This window comes from Plectropomus leopardus, chromosome 14 (assembly GCF_026936395.1).
Source record: "Plectropomus leopardus strain MGB_pleo_1.0 chromosome 14, ASM2693639v1, whole genome shotgun sequence".
NCBI classification, from domain to species: Eukaryota; Metazoa; Chordata; class Actinopteri; order Perciformes; family Serranidae; genus Plectropomus; species Plectropomus leopardus.
Genome location: NC_142189.1, coordinates 826,763 through 842,012, shown reverse-complemented (window position 1 = coordinate 842,012; position 15,250 = coordinate 826,763). Strand labels below are relative to the sequence as shown.

Below are 15,250 nucleotides of genomic sequence, written 5' to 3'. Positions count from 1 at the left end.
CTGCATTTTAATTCTTCCTGTCAATAAAAAACTAATAAATGTGGCAGGATAAGGGTTAAATTATATTCACAGAAACTCCAGTCTGTGATCAGAAATTAAAACAAGAAAAAATAAGAATTTTAAGTAGTAATAATTTTTAAAAATGTAAAAAAAAACACATGATGCAGACAGAGAATGATATAAAAGGTTCCTAAAAATATTAGAAAATGTCATGAATATTCTAAGGAAGAAGAGGGGGTCGGGGGGGTCATGGGGGTCAGAGGGGATCAGAGGGTCAGGGGGTCAGAGGGGAGTCGGGGGTCAGAGGGGAGTCAGAGGGGGTCAGAGGAGGGTCGGGGAGTCAGAGGGGGGTCAGGGGGTACGAGGGGAGTCAAAGGGGGTCAGGGGGTACGAGGGGAGTCAGAGGGGGTCAGGGGGCCTCCGAATGGCTGCAATAAAAAGTCTTTTATGCCGTAAAAAAAAAAAAAAAAAAAATGGCCTCGGACATAAAAAATAGTTTGTTATTTATTCATTTTTTATCCTCCCTTATCCTTTTTGGCATTTTTTTTCTTAAAACTTTTAAAATATTATTTTGTCTTTAAAATTTTGGGGCGTGTTTCTCAGATTTAAGGACATTTCCAAGATTTAGAACATTTATAAGATTTTAGGATGTTTTTTTGGATTTTAGGACATTTTTCGGATTTTCCTCTGATTTAAGGCCATTTAAGGCTTCTCTTTCTTGAAAATTTTGTTTTCTCTAAAAACATGTAATAAATAAACAAATAATAATCCCATAAAATTACACCATTTATTATAGCAAGAAACTGTAAATGAACACTACTTTTAGGATTTTTAATTTTTTTTTAATCTGTGTCATAAGTAAATGGGGTGGGGGTTGGGGGGTCCTTCAGATGTAGAAATAGTTTTACATGCATTTATTTCAAATGTACTTAAACTAACTAACTGTAGTGCAGTAGGAAGTACAATATTTTCCTCTGAGATGCAGTGTAGTAAAAGTATAAAGAAGCATTAGAAAAAAAACAATCAAGTTAAAGTACAAGTACCTGAAGTTTTAGAAAAATATTTAGTTAGGGTAATGTAAGTAATGGATTACATTTTTGAGGTAACTGTGACCGTGAGCTACAGTCAGGAGTGTTTACACCAAACACAAAGTCAATGCAAAGACCGAATCAATGAAATCAGCAGCAGGCTGCACAATAATGTCAATGTGGAATTTGCAATAAACACGAGCAAAGCTGCAAATAATATAAGAATGTTCGGCAGGAAAAAATATTCCAAAACACGCTCCAGCGGCCGAATAATTGCACTTGGGGAAAATTTGCTTCCTTTTGTTGTGAACACATTAACATTGAAAATTGGGAATTCAGAAACTCTCTGAACATTTAATGACTGAGGACTAGAGTTAACCTGCAGACAGAAGAGAGGGAGAGAAAAACCCAGAGCCTCCCGCTGAACACGTCACCATGAACACGTCGACGTGAACGCGGCGACGGCGACGTGAACACGGCGACGTCACGTCAGCAGAGCTGCGCGTCAACTGCACATTTAGATGTCTGTTTCATCTGCAGCTCGCTCTTCTTTAAAGTCCTCTGCCTGCAAAGACAAGACAGTCAGAGCACAAAGAACATTTAATTATCGTTGTGAAAAGGTCGCGCTCTGGCTTAAAATCGCCCAATCGCCGCTGGAAAGAATGCAATGCATTGCTAAATAAGGTTTGTTGGCACAAACGCAGCTGGAGATGTGTCACTTCATCACTTCAGAAATGTATGAAACGTACAGATGAAACGTATCTATGGTTTGCAGGAATGTGTTTTGATAAAAAACGCCCAGGTTTGTTGGCACAAACGCACGTCAGCTACATCACTTTAAATGAAATGTACAAAACGTATAAATGTAATGTATCTATACCAAAATTTTGTCTGGCGATTGGGCTGCGTAAACATCAGTGTGACTGACAGCAGTTAGCATGCGTTAGCACGAGGGCGTAAGCCTAATTTCACCAGCTGTCGTTCACAAACACCCGGCTGCACACGGACCGACCGTTCACGTTCACGTTCGTGAGATCGCGACGTGCTGACCTTTGACGATGAGCTGCATGATCCTCTGCAGTAAAACCTCTCCGTGTCCGCAGACGGTGCAGAAGTACACGGAGCTGTCGGCCTGCGTGGGCTTGTTCAGGGTCAGACTGAGATCTCCGGTCCGCAGCAGGTTTTCCTTCATGCTGCCTCTGAAGGACTTGTGCTTCTTCCCGGGCTCGCTCGGGCTCTTCGGATGGGCCGCCAAGAGATTACCGTCCATACGAGACCACTCCACCATTACATCTTCAGGCAGCTTAACACAAGTCCTGAAGGGCAGCGTGACGAATTTAGCTCCTTCCCTGACCTCCACCACCTTGAGCACGGCTACGAGGAAACAGAGCATTAGTCTGCGGTTTCACAGACAGCAGCCGTGTGCACACCAGGCGGGTTCACGTGACCTCACAGCGTCACGTGACCTAGAAAAGAGAGACTCACTCTGCAGTTTAGACAAATATGTCTTTTTCCAATCAGCCAGCAGAAAACCTTTTTTTGCGATAAATGGAAGTTTTTTGTTTCCATTAGGTGTATTTCATATTCGCAATTTCAGTTTGTGCAATTTGAGGGTTAACGGAAACCCGCCTACTGACCTCCGCCCACAATACTGACCTTGGACCTCTAGGCGAACTACTTTCTGCAGCCAGATTTGTGTGAAATTGTGGACGGTGCAGACGTAGGTGCTGCTGTCCCTGAAGCAGGGGTCCCTCAGGGTCAGACTGAGGTCTCCGCTTTTCAGCGGCTCTCTCTCCATCTTTGTGCGGTCGCAGTAAAACTCGTCCTGTCCGACGAGCTGGTCCCTGCCGTTCCCATACTGGTGGACCGTCATGGGCTTCGGGGCGCAGCGGCTCCACTCCACTGTGGCGTGCTCAGGCAGCTTCACTTTGGTTGTGCAAGGAAGCTTAACAAGCCACACCCCCTCCTCCACCTTCACCTGGGAGACTGAGAGGACAACAAATCAGAACGTCGGCCGCACAAAAACTGTCCCACCGTCCTTCACAGGTAACACGTCACATCATACACATACCTGGGATGGTGTAGTACCATAGATACACGGCCAGAGCCACGGCGGCGGCTGCAGCCAGGACGGCGCAGGCTGCGGTGGGGAAAGAGGGCGGATCTGTGGGCAACATTAAAAAATTAATTTAAAGATTTCATTTATTTAAATTTCCCCAAAAATATTTCTAAAGATTCATCACAGACATATTATAAGAATTTGATACAAGGGGCCTCATGCAAGAATCGAAATGTGACCAAATTTTCTCCTATTTTTGCTCGTACCCAGGATTTGGTCTTATTTTGTCAGTACCCGGTGATTTTTGGGATCCACCAGTGAGGTCAGAGAGAATTTTTCAAGATCAGAGAAAAACATCTCACTTTCACAGTTCACAAACTGTTGCCTAACACAATGAAAAACAAGGTTTACGTTTGAGGAATATTTTTAAAATGCATAAATATCATTTAATCCACTTTCAGTGATGTTTTAGAGTCGTTATAATGACTGATTATTACATTTCAGGCCTAAAGAAATACAATTATACTGCATTACCCCAGTTACTGTAACCTCAGTTACTGTCCCTCTGCTGACCGGTGAATGTAACTAAGTACTTTTACTCAAATACTGCACTTACGTATAAATCTGAGGTTTCTTTTACTTTACTTGAGTATTACATTACAATGTGACTACATGTCACATTCACACATTCACACACTGGTGGCCGAGGCTGCCGTACGAGGCGCCACCTGCTGCTCAGTAATCATTCAGACGCGCTCACTCTGCTGAAGCAGCCCGAGTATACTTCGACATGTTGCCGGGGATCGAACCGCCGACCCTCCGATGAGAGGAAGACCCGCTCTTCCTCAGCGCCACAGGTGCACAGAGGTCAAGGTGACTGGCGTGCAAACAGTTGTTAAATGATCTCCTCCGTTTTTGTCGTCTCAGCTTGTCAAAAAACAAAATCGTTGTTGATTTCGTGAAGGTGACGCCGACCCACTTTGTTTTTTCATTCATTACTTTTACATATTCTGCAGCAGCAGCAGAGATACTGATTAGTAAAAGGGATATTTAAAGATTTTTTAAGGGAAAGGTTAAGGTTTGTTCCTCACCTGTGACGTGCAGATGCACAATACTCCGTCTAATTTCCCGTTTGTGGTTGTGGGCGATGCAGGTGTAGACGCCGCCGTCAGAGACGTCCGGTTCTGTCAGAGTGAGACTGAGGTCTCCGGTTCTCAGAGCGTCAGCTGACACGGACGTCCGGCTGCTGTACTGCTGGTTTTGAACGTACGCCTCATATTTGCTCTGATGCTGGTGGACGGTCGAGGGACTGAGATCGAAGCGGCTCCACACAACTCTGGTGTCCTCAGGTAAACTGGATACCTGACAGGGCAGCTGGACAGACTCCGCCCCCTTCATCACTACAACAGGCCAGGTGTGCACGGAAACTGGGAGGACACACACGAGGATGTATTAGTTATTCATGTATTCACTTTGTTTACTGCGTTTACACACAAAAATACTACTGTTATAAAGTATATTTGTACACAAAGCCAGGTCTGAGGGAAGAAACACATCATGTCCAAACATCGAGAAAGACTTTGATATTAACCCTCTGAAGCCTGGAGAGACACTTTTTTTTCACCTTTCACAAGAATTAAAATTAAAATTACGTTTCAGAGTCATTATTTTTAAGCACTTTTTAAGGTAATTTCCTTGTTGGTTTCTGGATTTACTTTTCTTTTTTTCTTTTACTAATTTTTAGGGTTTTTTTTTTTTTTTAACTTTTACGGATTTCTTGCTTATTTTTGGGTCATTTCTTCTTCAGTTGCTCATTGCCTTTTCCCAGTGTTTTTGAGGGAAATGAAGATGATTCTCTCAGGTTTCAAAGGGTTAACAGGTTGTTGAAAATGTGTACATTTTGAGTCGATCTTTTCAAAGAGGCGGTTAAAGGTATGAAAGAGGGAGGCTGCGTTGGAAAAGTGAAAAATTTTAGAAAAAAAATCACATTTTGATGCAAAGAAGCAAAATAAAAAGCGGCTCCACTTTTCCATAATGATGTGATGAACGACATGTTAGTGCACGTTAATCAGAGTGTGCACGGCTGAATGTTAGCAGGGAGATTAGTGAAATATTCATTTTCATTGCACATGTTCAAAATAGTCTTTATCAGAAAAAGGGCAAAAAAGGATAGATTTTGTGCGTGCAGGTAATTGTGGTCAGTAAATGCATCTAACAGGGAAAAGATTTATCTCTAAAACTAACTCAATATACAATGTTTATTATTTAAAAAGTCGTGTGGCCCATGAGACCACACAGGTCCTTTGTTACTCGGGTTCAGACGGGGCTGCGGGCTTTAAGTGTAGCATTATGACTGTATTGTCGGGTCGAGCCTCTTTAACCCGAGGTACTGGGCTCAGGCTTAATTTTCAAGCCCGTGCAGACCAGAAGTTCACTAAACGCAACGCTGAGTTTTGGTTCCACACGGGACACAAACAGCTGTCTTGTGTGGTCAAGTCCTGTGTTAGTTTGACCCGCCTGCCTACCCTGACCTCCTCTATTCACAGACTTTGTCCTTCTTTATGCAGCATCAGCTGATTTCCTCCTTTGCTCCAGTTTTTTCTCCAGTCATTAGAGGCTGCCACCTAAAAATAAATAATACGCTGCTTGCTGCTGATCTATGGGACCAGTATTTGAGGAAGGACGGTGTCTTGTTAAATGTCATTTGATCCTGAAAGGATGCATTGCAAGTGGAAGTGACGATACTTAAGGGATTTCTTAAAAAATGAATGTTGAGACTGGCACAGAGGAGCATGCCCTCTGACCCGTGCTCAGCGCGTGATGGCGTGTTTATCTGCAGGACTTTGCCCTCTGAGCGTTGAGGGCGTTCCTCAGCTTGTTCCTCACCTGTGACGTGCAGATGCACAATACTCCGTCTAATTTCCCGTTTGTGGTTGTGGGCGATGCAGGTGTAGACGCCGCTGTCAGAGACGTCCGGTTCTGTCAGAGTGAGACTGAGGTCTCCGGTTCTCAGAGCGTCAGCTGACACGGACGTCCGGCTGCTGTACTGCTGGTTTTGAACGTACGGCTCATATTTGCTCTGATGCTGGTGGACGGTCGAGGGACTGAGATCGAAGCGGCTCCACACAACTCTGGTGTCCTCAGGTAAACTGGATACCTGACAGGGCAGCTGGACAGACTCCGCCCCCTTCATCACTACAACAGGCCAGGCGTGCACGGAAACTGGGAGGACACACACAAGAGGACGTCTCACTCACTTTTGCATTTATTTGTTGACTTGTTTACACACAAAACTACAACAGAGAACGTAAACAAAAACATCACATGTACACAGAGACATGCACGTACAGATGTACAGATGCATCTTAAAAACTTAGAATATTGTGAAAAAGTTATTTAAGTTTTGTTCCATCAGTTATTTAAGAAGGTTAATTTTTAATATTTTTCTATTTTAATGTTGATAATACGGCCTAGAGCTAGAAAAATGTTAATGACCCAGTGTTTGACCCAAAAATACAGACAAGCTGAAGGCGTCCCAAATCAACCTGAACGTCAGTCAGAGCTCCGCCCACAGTGATGCAGGTATTCATAGTCAAGGAGCCCAAAACTGAGTATTAAGGATATAAATTAACACACTTTTCACAAGTTGGACGTTTCTGTTCTGTAAATCACTTTTCAAATCATCTTAAAAAATATTCTAATAAAAATACACAAAGAAAATAAAACTTTTTCATGATATTCTAATTTTTTTAGATGCACCTGTGTGTGAAATCAAACATAAGGTCAATTAATATTTATATGCTCTGCATTCATTTTAATTTAAGATAGCAGCTTTCCACAAACATTCAGAAATAAGACAAAATAAATATTAATATTCTAATGTCCCACTTTCTCCTAAAAACACCAACATATGGACTATAGCACAGAGGACAGAGGTGGACAAAGTACTCTGATCTTTACTGTAATAGCAAAACTACAATGTAAAAATACTTAAATAATTAATATACTACGACTATTACTACTTAAAGTACCAAAAGTACATTTCACGTATTTAATAAATATGAAACATGAGAATATTCCTAACTACATAAAGACAATAAAACAGACCAGAACGTGTGAATTATTTTGTGGTGATGTTAGCAGCTCTGAAGTGTCTTTATTGTAAAAATAAACTTTGCTTTGAATTTCTGAATGAAGGAAAGTGAGACCGGATGAGAGTGAAGGTTTTCTCACCGTGCACGAGGAGCACAAACAGCGCACACGCCTTCATCCTGATGGAAATGATCCGGTGTGATCCTGTGAACTCCTCGTCTCTGCTGTCCGACCCCACAGCAAAGATTTTACTTTCAGTTTCGAGTGCAGTGAAACGAGGACCGTGACGCGTCACATGGAGGCGGGAAAAACTGCAGCTGCGGCATCATCTTTAAGAGCGGGAGGAAGTGCTCTCACATCAGATATTTTCATATCAGATATTTGTGGTTTTTCATCGCTGAAACCTTCAACAGCTCAGAGTCGAAGACTCCATTTCTGAGAGTTTTGGGATTTATTAGAGAGTTCGGGGCAGGGGTCAAAGTTTGAGCCAAAACAGAAGAGAGAAATAAACATGGGGGGTAGAAACACACACACACACACACACACACACACACACACACACACACACACACATATATATATATACATCCTACAGGAGCACAATAAGTAAGGAAATTTGTGTTTGGTAGATTATTTCTTTGTTGTAACAATTCTTCTTGGTAATAAATCTTATACCGTTGGAAAGCCTGTGTATTGGTGTGTTTTGTTTTTTAAGTTTGCCAGTCAGAGCTGAATAATTGAATGAATGGATGATACACAGACCGAAAACAAACAAGCTGACTTGATGTTTTTTCATCATGTGAGAGAAGAACAAAAGGCGACATCTGCTGGAGAATCATGATGTTACTTCTCTGTGGGACACCCACAACCAAGGAAATAAGTCTAAAATTCATTGTTTTGTCTCTTTTATCTCTTTAAAAATCTGACAGGTTGATTTAAGGATATGTACATATAGCTGAAAAACTTCCCTGAAGTGACCCAAACACAGTGAGGGGACTTGAGTCTTTGTTTGTGCGTCTCATCAGATGACAGAGGAGGAAACCGTCAGTTTCTCTCCAGGATAATAAAGTCAGAAACACTCACCGCTGCTCTGAAGGTGTTTCCAGTCCTCACAGACCAAAGACTTCCTGCACAACAGAGACACCAGTTATCTTTGTTTTACTCGTCTGCTCTCAGTTTATCTCTGCTCATTAAAAAAGGCTTCACCTTTACCAGCTGCAACATTAAAATGGTAAATTTAACCATGTTTAAACCTGAGTGAATCTGCTTAAAAAAATAACAAAGGAAGAAAATAATTAACAACTTAAATAGAAATGACCAGAAAATTAACAAAAATGTTAAATCTTTTAAAAATGTTACAAGAAAACTACCTGAAAAAAAGCAAGAAAAGCAAAAAACAACAATTAACAAGAAAATGACCTAAAAAGTGTTTAAAAAAAAAAAAATACATAGTATACATAATATATGTATATAATATACATATTCTGTAAGATTATTTTAAATGTGAAGTCAATACATGAATATAGTTGCTTTTTTTATTCTAATAATTCTCTCTTTAAAGACGAATTTTCAGGTAATTTTCTTGTAACCTTTTACAATTTTATTTTTAATTATTTTTTCTTGTTACTTTTTTCCCCCATGATTTCAAAATTAATCAAACTGATTTGTTCAGGTTTGGATCACAAGAAAACTGATGTCAATCTAGGTTTCAAAGGGTTAATGCATCAATAATTTTAATCCAATAATATCGTGTATATGATTCAGAAAAAAAAATCCTGAGGAAATTGAATTGCTTTCTTTAAGAAAAACATGGGAAGAAGGCAGCAAGCCAGTTAAGAAAATCATCATCATCCACAAATTTGCAAGAAATTAGTAAAAAAAAAAGTTTAAAAAAAATAAATAAATAAAACTACAAAAACAAGAACACATGATCTGAAAAAACATTTTTATTTATAATAATAATAATAATTATTATTATTATTATTATGACAATGATTCTGTAACATAATTTTAAATATGTAATTATGATAATTCTGAATATAGTTCTCTGGACATTTTTCCGTAGCTTAAAAAAAGAAATCTACTTTACTAAATCTTACAATCTGTGAGGCATTTCTTGGCAAGTTGCTCATTGGTCTTCATCTCATGTTTTTAAAAATGAATAAATAAATTGATCAGAGTTCAAAAGTTTACATTATAAAATTTAAAGGTTTAAATACTAAATAAATAAAGACATACGAATGCAGCACAAGAAAAGTGATATGATCCACGTTTCAAAGGGTGACCTGTGTTTGTTGATTCTGACAGACTCAGCATCTCATGTTTGTTTGTGGTTTGAGTTGTTTGTTTGTGGTTTGAGTTGTTTGTTGGTTTGTTGGTTTGAGTTGTTTGTTTGTTTGTTTGTGGTTTGAGTTGTTTGTTGGTTTGTTGGTTTGAGTTGTTTGTTGGTTTGTTGGTTTGAGTTGTTTGTTTGTTTGTTTGTGGTTTGAGTTGTTTGTTGGTTTGTTGGTTTGAGTTGTTTGTTGGTTTGTTGGTTTGAGTTGTTTGTTTGTTTGTTTGTGGTTTGAGTTGTTTGTTTGTGGTTTGAGTTGTTTGTTGGTTTGTTGGTTTGAATTGTTTGTTGGTTGGTTTGAGTTGTTTGTTACTCACCTAACAAACACACCATGTGCTCTAGAGACAGAGGAGGAGGCGCCAAACCACTTCCTGGATTTGAACACAGGGTGACATCATCAGTGATGTCACCGGATTACACCAGGTAAAATTTTGGAGGTTGTCACTTTGTCACTGCAAACAGATTAATTCAGTTTATAAAAAGTCACTTATGGTAAACCTGACAAACACTCAGGCTTCACTGTTGCTGGATGGACTCAGACTAAAAGCAAACCTAATTTAGCAAACTGGCTTAATTTCCTCCAAAAAATACTGAAAGACAACAAGAAAATGGTAAAATGTTACAATAAAATTACCTGCAATTCTTTTCACTAGTGCAACTGGTGTATACGCATATTTCTTTAATTTGGCACCTTGTTGATACTTTTGCACCTTGATTTTTAAAAATGTAATATTTCTCTATATTTTTAATTTTTTTTGATTTATATCGTTCTTGTGCTGCTTATCCTGTGCTCTACTGGCTGCTGTCACAATGCAAATTTCCCCACTCTGGGACTACTGAAGAATGATCTTATCTCTCATCTTATGAAAAAAAGAGCAAACCATAGAAGGTCGAAGTTTTGTGAATAAAACCTGTTTTGTTAAATGAGGACAAAGTGTCTCCCTCTGCCTACAGCTTCCCCTCCGCTCTGCCAAGGCGTCTCCACAAAACACTGAAAACAGCCAACACGTTGCTGCTTTTTCATGCTTTCAGTGGAAGATCAGAGAGTTTCCTCGGCGGCTGTGAGGCTCTCCCGGTGGCCCCTGAGCTCCGGTGTGTTCTGTCTGTGTTTTGGGTTTCTGTCGAGTCTTCTCAGATTCACATGAAGACAGTTTGAGCAGCTGATCCTCACACAGTCTCACCTTCGCTGCGTTATAAAGCGTCAGGTTCAATCAGGTTAAGTGACAGATCTGAGAGCAGCTCTGTGTTCACATGACAGCTGAACTGTGCTGCTGTAAAAGCCTTTCTGATCCCAACAAGACGACAGAGACGCCCTCCTCCTCCACCACCACCCAACTCCGCCGGGAATTCAGCGAGCTGCTGTTTGAAATCACTGTTCAAAGAAAATAAAGGAAGTTCAGCAGCAGACACCTTCAGCACAGACTCAAGTCTCGGTTTGGTTTCTACTGTCAGCGCGAGGCGGCATGAAAAATGTTTCTGTGCATGAAATCAACGTCTCCTGAAACTCCTCCAACCACCAGATAGACAGCTCCCCAAAAGGTCCTCGAGATCACAAGATTTCCTCTTATCTTGGCTAAAGCGCAGACTCATTAGAGTCTGAGTATTCAAACATCCCAGAAAAGTCCTAAAAAGGTCTTAAAAACCTAGAAATGTTCTGAAATCCTAGAGATGTCCTTAAATCTTCAAAACATTCTACAGTCCCAGAAATTTTATAAAATCCTGAAAGTTTCCTAAAATCCTAGAAATGTCCTAAAATTCTAAAAACTTCCCAAAATCCTAGAAATGTCTAAAAATCCTAGAAATATCCCAAAATCATAGAAATGTCTAAAAGTCCTAAAATCTTAAAAACATCCCAGAAACATCCTTTGAAATGCTCTAAAATCTTAGAAACATCCTCAAACTGCAGAAACCTCATATAATCTTAGAAATCTCCAAAAATCTTCAAAATGACCTAAGATAAATAAAATAATACTTGAAATTTCCTGAAATCCTTGAAACGTTAAAAAAATCCTAGAAATGTCCTCAAATCCTGGAAACATTCCAAAATATGAGAAATGCTGTAAAATCCTAGAAATGTCCTAAAATCTAAGAAATGTTCTAAAGTCCTTGAAAAGTTATGAAATCCTTGAAACATGTATGAGGCCCCTGGCCTCCTGTCGTTTTCCAAAAGTGGCCCCTAAGCTACGTATAAGTGAAGTGTCCCCAGTGTTGTGACACCAGACTGAAATCTTTGTTGGTTTTTCTTTGTAGTTCATCTTCAGCTTTGTCCAAAACTTAAAATTTTAGATGATTTTCTAAAAAAAGAAGCAAGACTACAAAAACTCAAAGACTAAACAGCAGAAGAGTGAACCAGTCAAAGTACAGACCATCAGTCACCTCTGGAACAAAACCAAAGAGCTCTACGACACTGAACTCATTTCTCAGCCGATGAGTGATTTACGAACATATTAAAACGATAACCACGCCGTGCCAAACTGGGCCAGTCCAGGAGAGATTTAATAGAAAAAAAAATCAAAAACACATTAAAGTCAGTCTCCGCCCTCCATCTCTGCAGTCTCCTCCTGAGGGCTTTAACAATCTCACTCCAGAAAATAGACCGGCCCGACTCTGATCTGCTTAACACACTGCAGCGCTGCAATTGAAAATCAATTGAGGGATGATGAATGGCGGCCATTAGGCTGCCGCGGCGCCGGGCTGGATTCAGTAAATAACGGGCAGCGATAAACAAGGCGGCGGCCTGAGAGCACCGAAGACGTTCAGCTGGCGGAGACGTTGGTTAGCCAGCGGCGGCCTGTCAGAGCTGATGAATGGTCGCGCTCTGAGAAGACCCCCGAAGACTATTAATTATATTTCATGTGTTAACTTAATGGAGGAACACAAATCATCCACGGGAGCAGCAGCAGCACGCCGAGGGCAGAAACCTGAGAGTCCCGCAGCAGAACCAGGACGAGTTCATCTCCGAAAAACTCTTCATTTTTTCTCCTGTGGAGGACAGATGTTAATTTAAACTTTAATATGCTGGAGACAAAGAAGAGTCTGTTCAAACCTCCACAGGAGCGGAGCTGCGGTGTTAGCAGGTGGCTCCATACTGTGGCCTTCACACGTTACACACTGATGCATCAGCAATAACAGTCAATATAAAATAAACTTTTATCAGAACAGTTTCCCCATCCATGTTGTAACCACAGACTACAGGAAGATAAATGATGAGTTTCCAGTTTCTCCTGCTGAGCAAAAATGAAGCCAATAAAGCCAGAGCAGGCACAATGTTATAACCACCAAACCCTTATCAGTTGTTGAGTCCAAGTGGGCGTTTGTGCCAAATTAGAAGAAATTCCCTCAAGTCATTCTTAAGATATTGCGTCCGAGAAAATGGGATGGACGGATTTACGTGAAAGTGAGTGAGTGCCAGGTGGACCCCCCAACCATTCTCTAAATGACAATAAAAACAAAGTGATGGACACTGTGAGGACTAGTTTTTGTCCTTTTAGTCTCCATAAGGTGTCAGAGACATAAAACAGCATCAAAATAGAGCCAGAGGAGGATCCCCCACAGAGGTCCTAGATAAGACACAAATGTCCTAAAATCATAGAAATGTCCTAAAATCCTAAAAACATTCTGAAATCCTACAAAAGCCCTTATATCCTAGTAATGTTCCAAAACCCTAGAAAGATCCCAAAAGTCTAGAAAAGTCCTAAAATGTTCCTAAAATGCCAGAAATGTCCTAAAATCATAGAGATGTTCCAAAATATGAAAGTCTTCCTAAAATCCTAGAAATGTTCTAAAATCGGAGAACATCCTAAAATCTGAAAAACATCCCCAAATCCTAGAAAAGTCCTAAAATCTGGAAAGTTCTTTGAATCCTAAAAACTGAGACTGAGAAACTTCTAAAACTAAAATCCTAGAAATGTCCTTAAATCCTACAAACATGTATGGGGCCACTACGACTGGCCCCTGGCCTCCTGTCATTGTGCAAAAGTGGCCCCTAAGCAAAACAAGTTGAGTATCCTTAAACCACACCTTTGTGCTTCAAACATCTTTTTCTCCATCTTTATAAACTCAAGCTGCTGAAGTTCAAACCCTAAAAACTTTATTCTAAATTCTAGCTGAGCTCAAAAAGTCTCCAAAGATGCCAAACATGTCTGACTGAATTTTGTGGAAATGTGTCTAAAATTAGGTTTAATTTTGTGCTGTCAGTCATCTTATCAAGCAGGGCTTCACTTCGTTCAATAAAGACCCAGCAGGTCTGTTTGAAGTCGGCTCTTTATAATCTGTAATTTCCATCCAGATGGTGAAAGTTTCTCATTCAGTTCTTCCCTCGTCCTCCAAAAACTCTCATTAGTTGGTTTCATTTTGAGCTGTCAATCATTCTGTTTAAATGAGAGAAATTACATTCTGTTCTGTCTTTTATTTCCATTTTCCAGACTGGATTCGAGCGAGAGCAGCAGTCAGCCGGCCTCCTCTCGGATCTCCAAAACTTACAGGAATATAAGTTTATGTTTTTTGTACCTTAGATTCTAATTATTGAAGCCAGTTGTCTTTGAAATGTTAAATAATAGTGAAACTGGGGGTCCATTGTTTAGTCAAGGGATGTTTGTGCCAAGTTTGAGTAAATTCCCTCAAGGTGTTCTTTAGATATCATGTTCACAGGAATGATACAGATGGAGAGTCACAATGATTTTGACCTTTAACCATCAAAATCTAACCAGTACATTGTTGAGTCCAAGCGGACATTCGTGCCCAATTTTAAGAAATGCCCTTAAGACCCTCTTGAGATGTTGAGAGTTTGGATTCACAAGAATGAGACGGATGCAAGGTCCCATTGACCTTGACCTTTAATTGCCAAATTCTAATCATTTCATTGTTGACCCATGGATGTTTGTGCCAAATGTGAAAAATATTCCCTGAAGGTAATCTTGAGATATCACATATATGAAAATGGGAAGGAGGGACGGACAAACTGAAAACATAATGCCTCCTGCCACAGAGTCCCCACAAAGAGGATCCCCATCTGCAAGGAGAGTCCCTACAAACACATCTACAAATGCAGTCCCCACAAAGACCATCTACTAGGAGAGTCCCCACAAAGACAACCCATGAAAAAGTCTTTGGATTTCTGTCCCCACGAGGTACTGGATACAAACACGCCCATTAACACACATACTGCTGAGAGGAAATTACACAACAACAACAACAACAAAAAAAACATTAAAAGTTACATTTGGAGTGTATTTATTAATATAATAATAATGATAATAATAATAATAATGATAATAATAATAATAATAATAATAATAATAATAATCAGAATGCAGTGTAACCTTCAGACAGTCCAACTGATCTGAGAATCTATTGCAGAGAATAATCACAGTTATAAAAATATCTTTCTTCACACGTCCACAGAGTCGTGTTAGTGGCTTTTTTAAAACTTTTATTTTATTGGCCCCCTCCCCAACCAAAAAATCCAAATACAAAAACATAGAGATCGGATCCCCTGGGGGAAATAACTGGAGACGTGTTTTTCCACTGCAGAGACGACAGAAGCTTTGACCTGCTGAGTTTATGACTTTAATCACATGGAGGGAACATTTGAAATGTATATTAATTTTATTTTTTTTTAAATTTAGCTATGGAGGCCTGAGAAATTCAACTGTTTAAAATATCAGCCTGTGACCAGTTCTGACAGTCTTTCTGTAAAAGGAGATTATTTGTTATGAGCCACAGATTCATCCAAAATTA

At 40.0% G+C, this 15,250-nt stretch overlaps 1 protein-coding gene across 2 annotated transcripts; it reads right to left on the bottom strand.

The window, feature by feature from the left end:
* Nucleotides 1–486: 486 nt before the first annotated feature.
* Nucleotides 487–9,916, bottom strand: LOC148187383 (uncharacterized). Of its 2 annotated transcripts, XM_088087173.1 has the most exons (9): nt 9,829–9,914; nt 8,263–8,306; nt 7,321–7,614; nt 5,974–6,309; nt 4,179–4,514; nt 3,100–3,192; nt 2,685–3,014; nt 2,079–2,402; nt 487–1,593 (listed from the first exon to the last, which is right to left on the bottom strand). In XM_088087173.1, exons 3-9 carry the CDS (start codon nt 7,355–7,357, stop codon nt 1,580–1,582), a joined length of 1,470 nt encoding a protein of 489 aa, XP_087943299.1. In that variant the 5' UTR covers nt 7,358–7,614; nt 8,263–8,306; nt 9,829–9,914; the 3' UTR covers nt 487–1,579. The 2 variants fall into 2 exon arrangements, with proteins under 2 accessions (XP_087943299.1, XP_087943298.1); XM_088087172.1 differs by having other exon boundaries at nt 487–2,402; nt 9,829–9,916.
* Between the last annotated feature and the right edge of the window lie 5,334 nt (nt 9,917–15,250).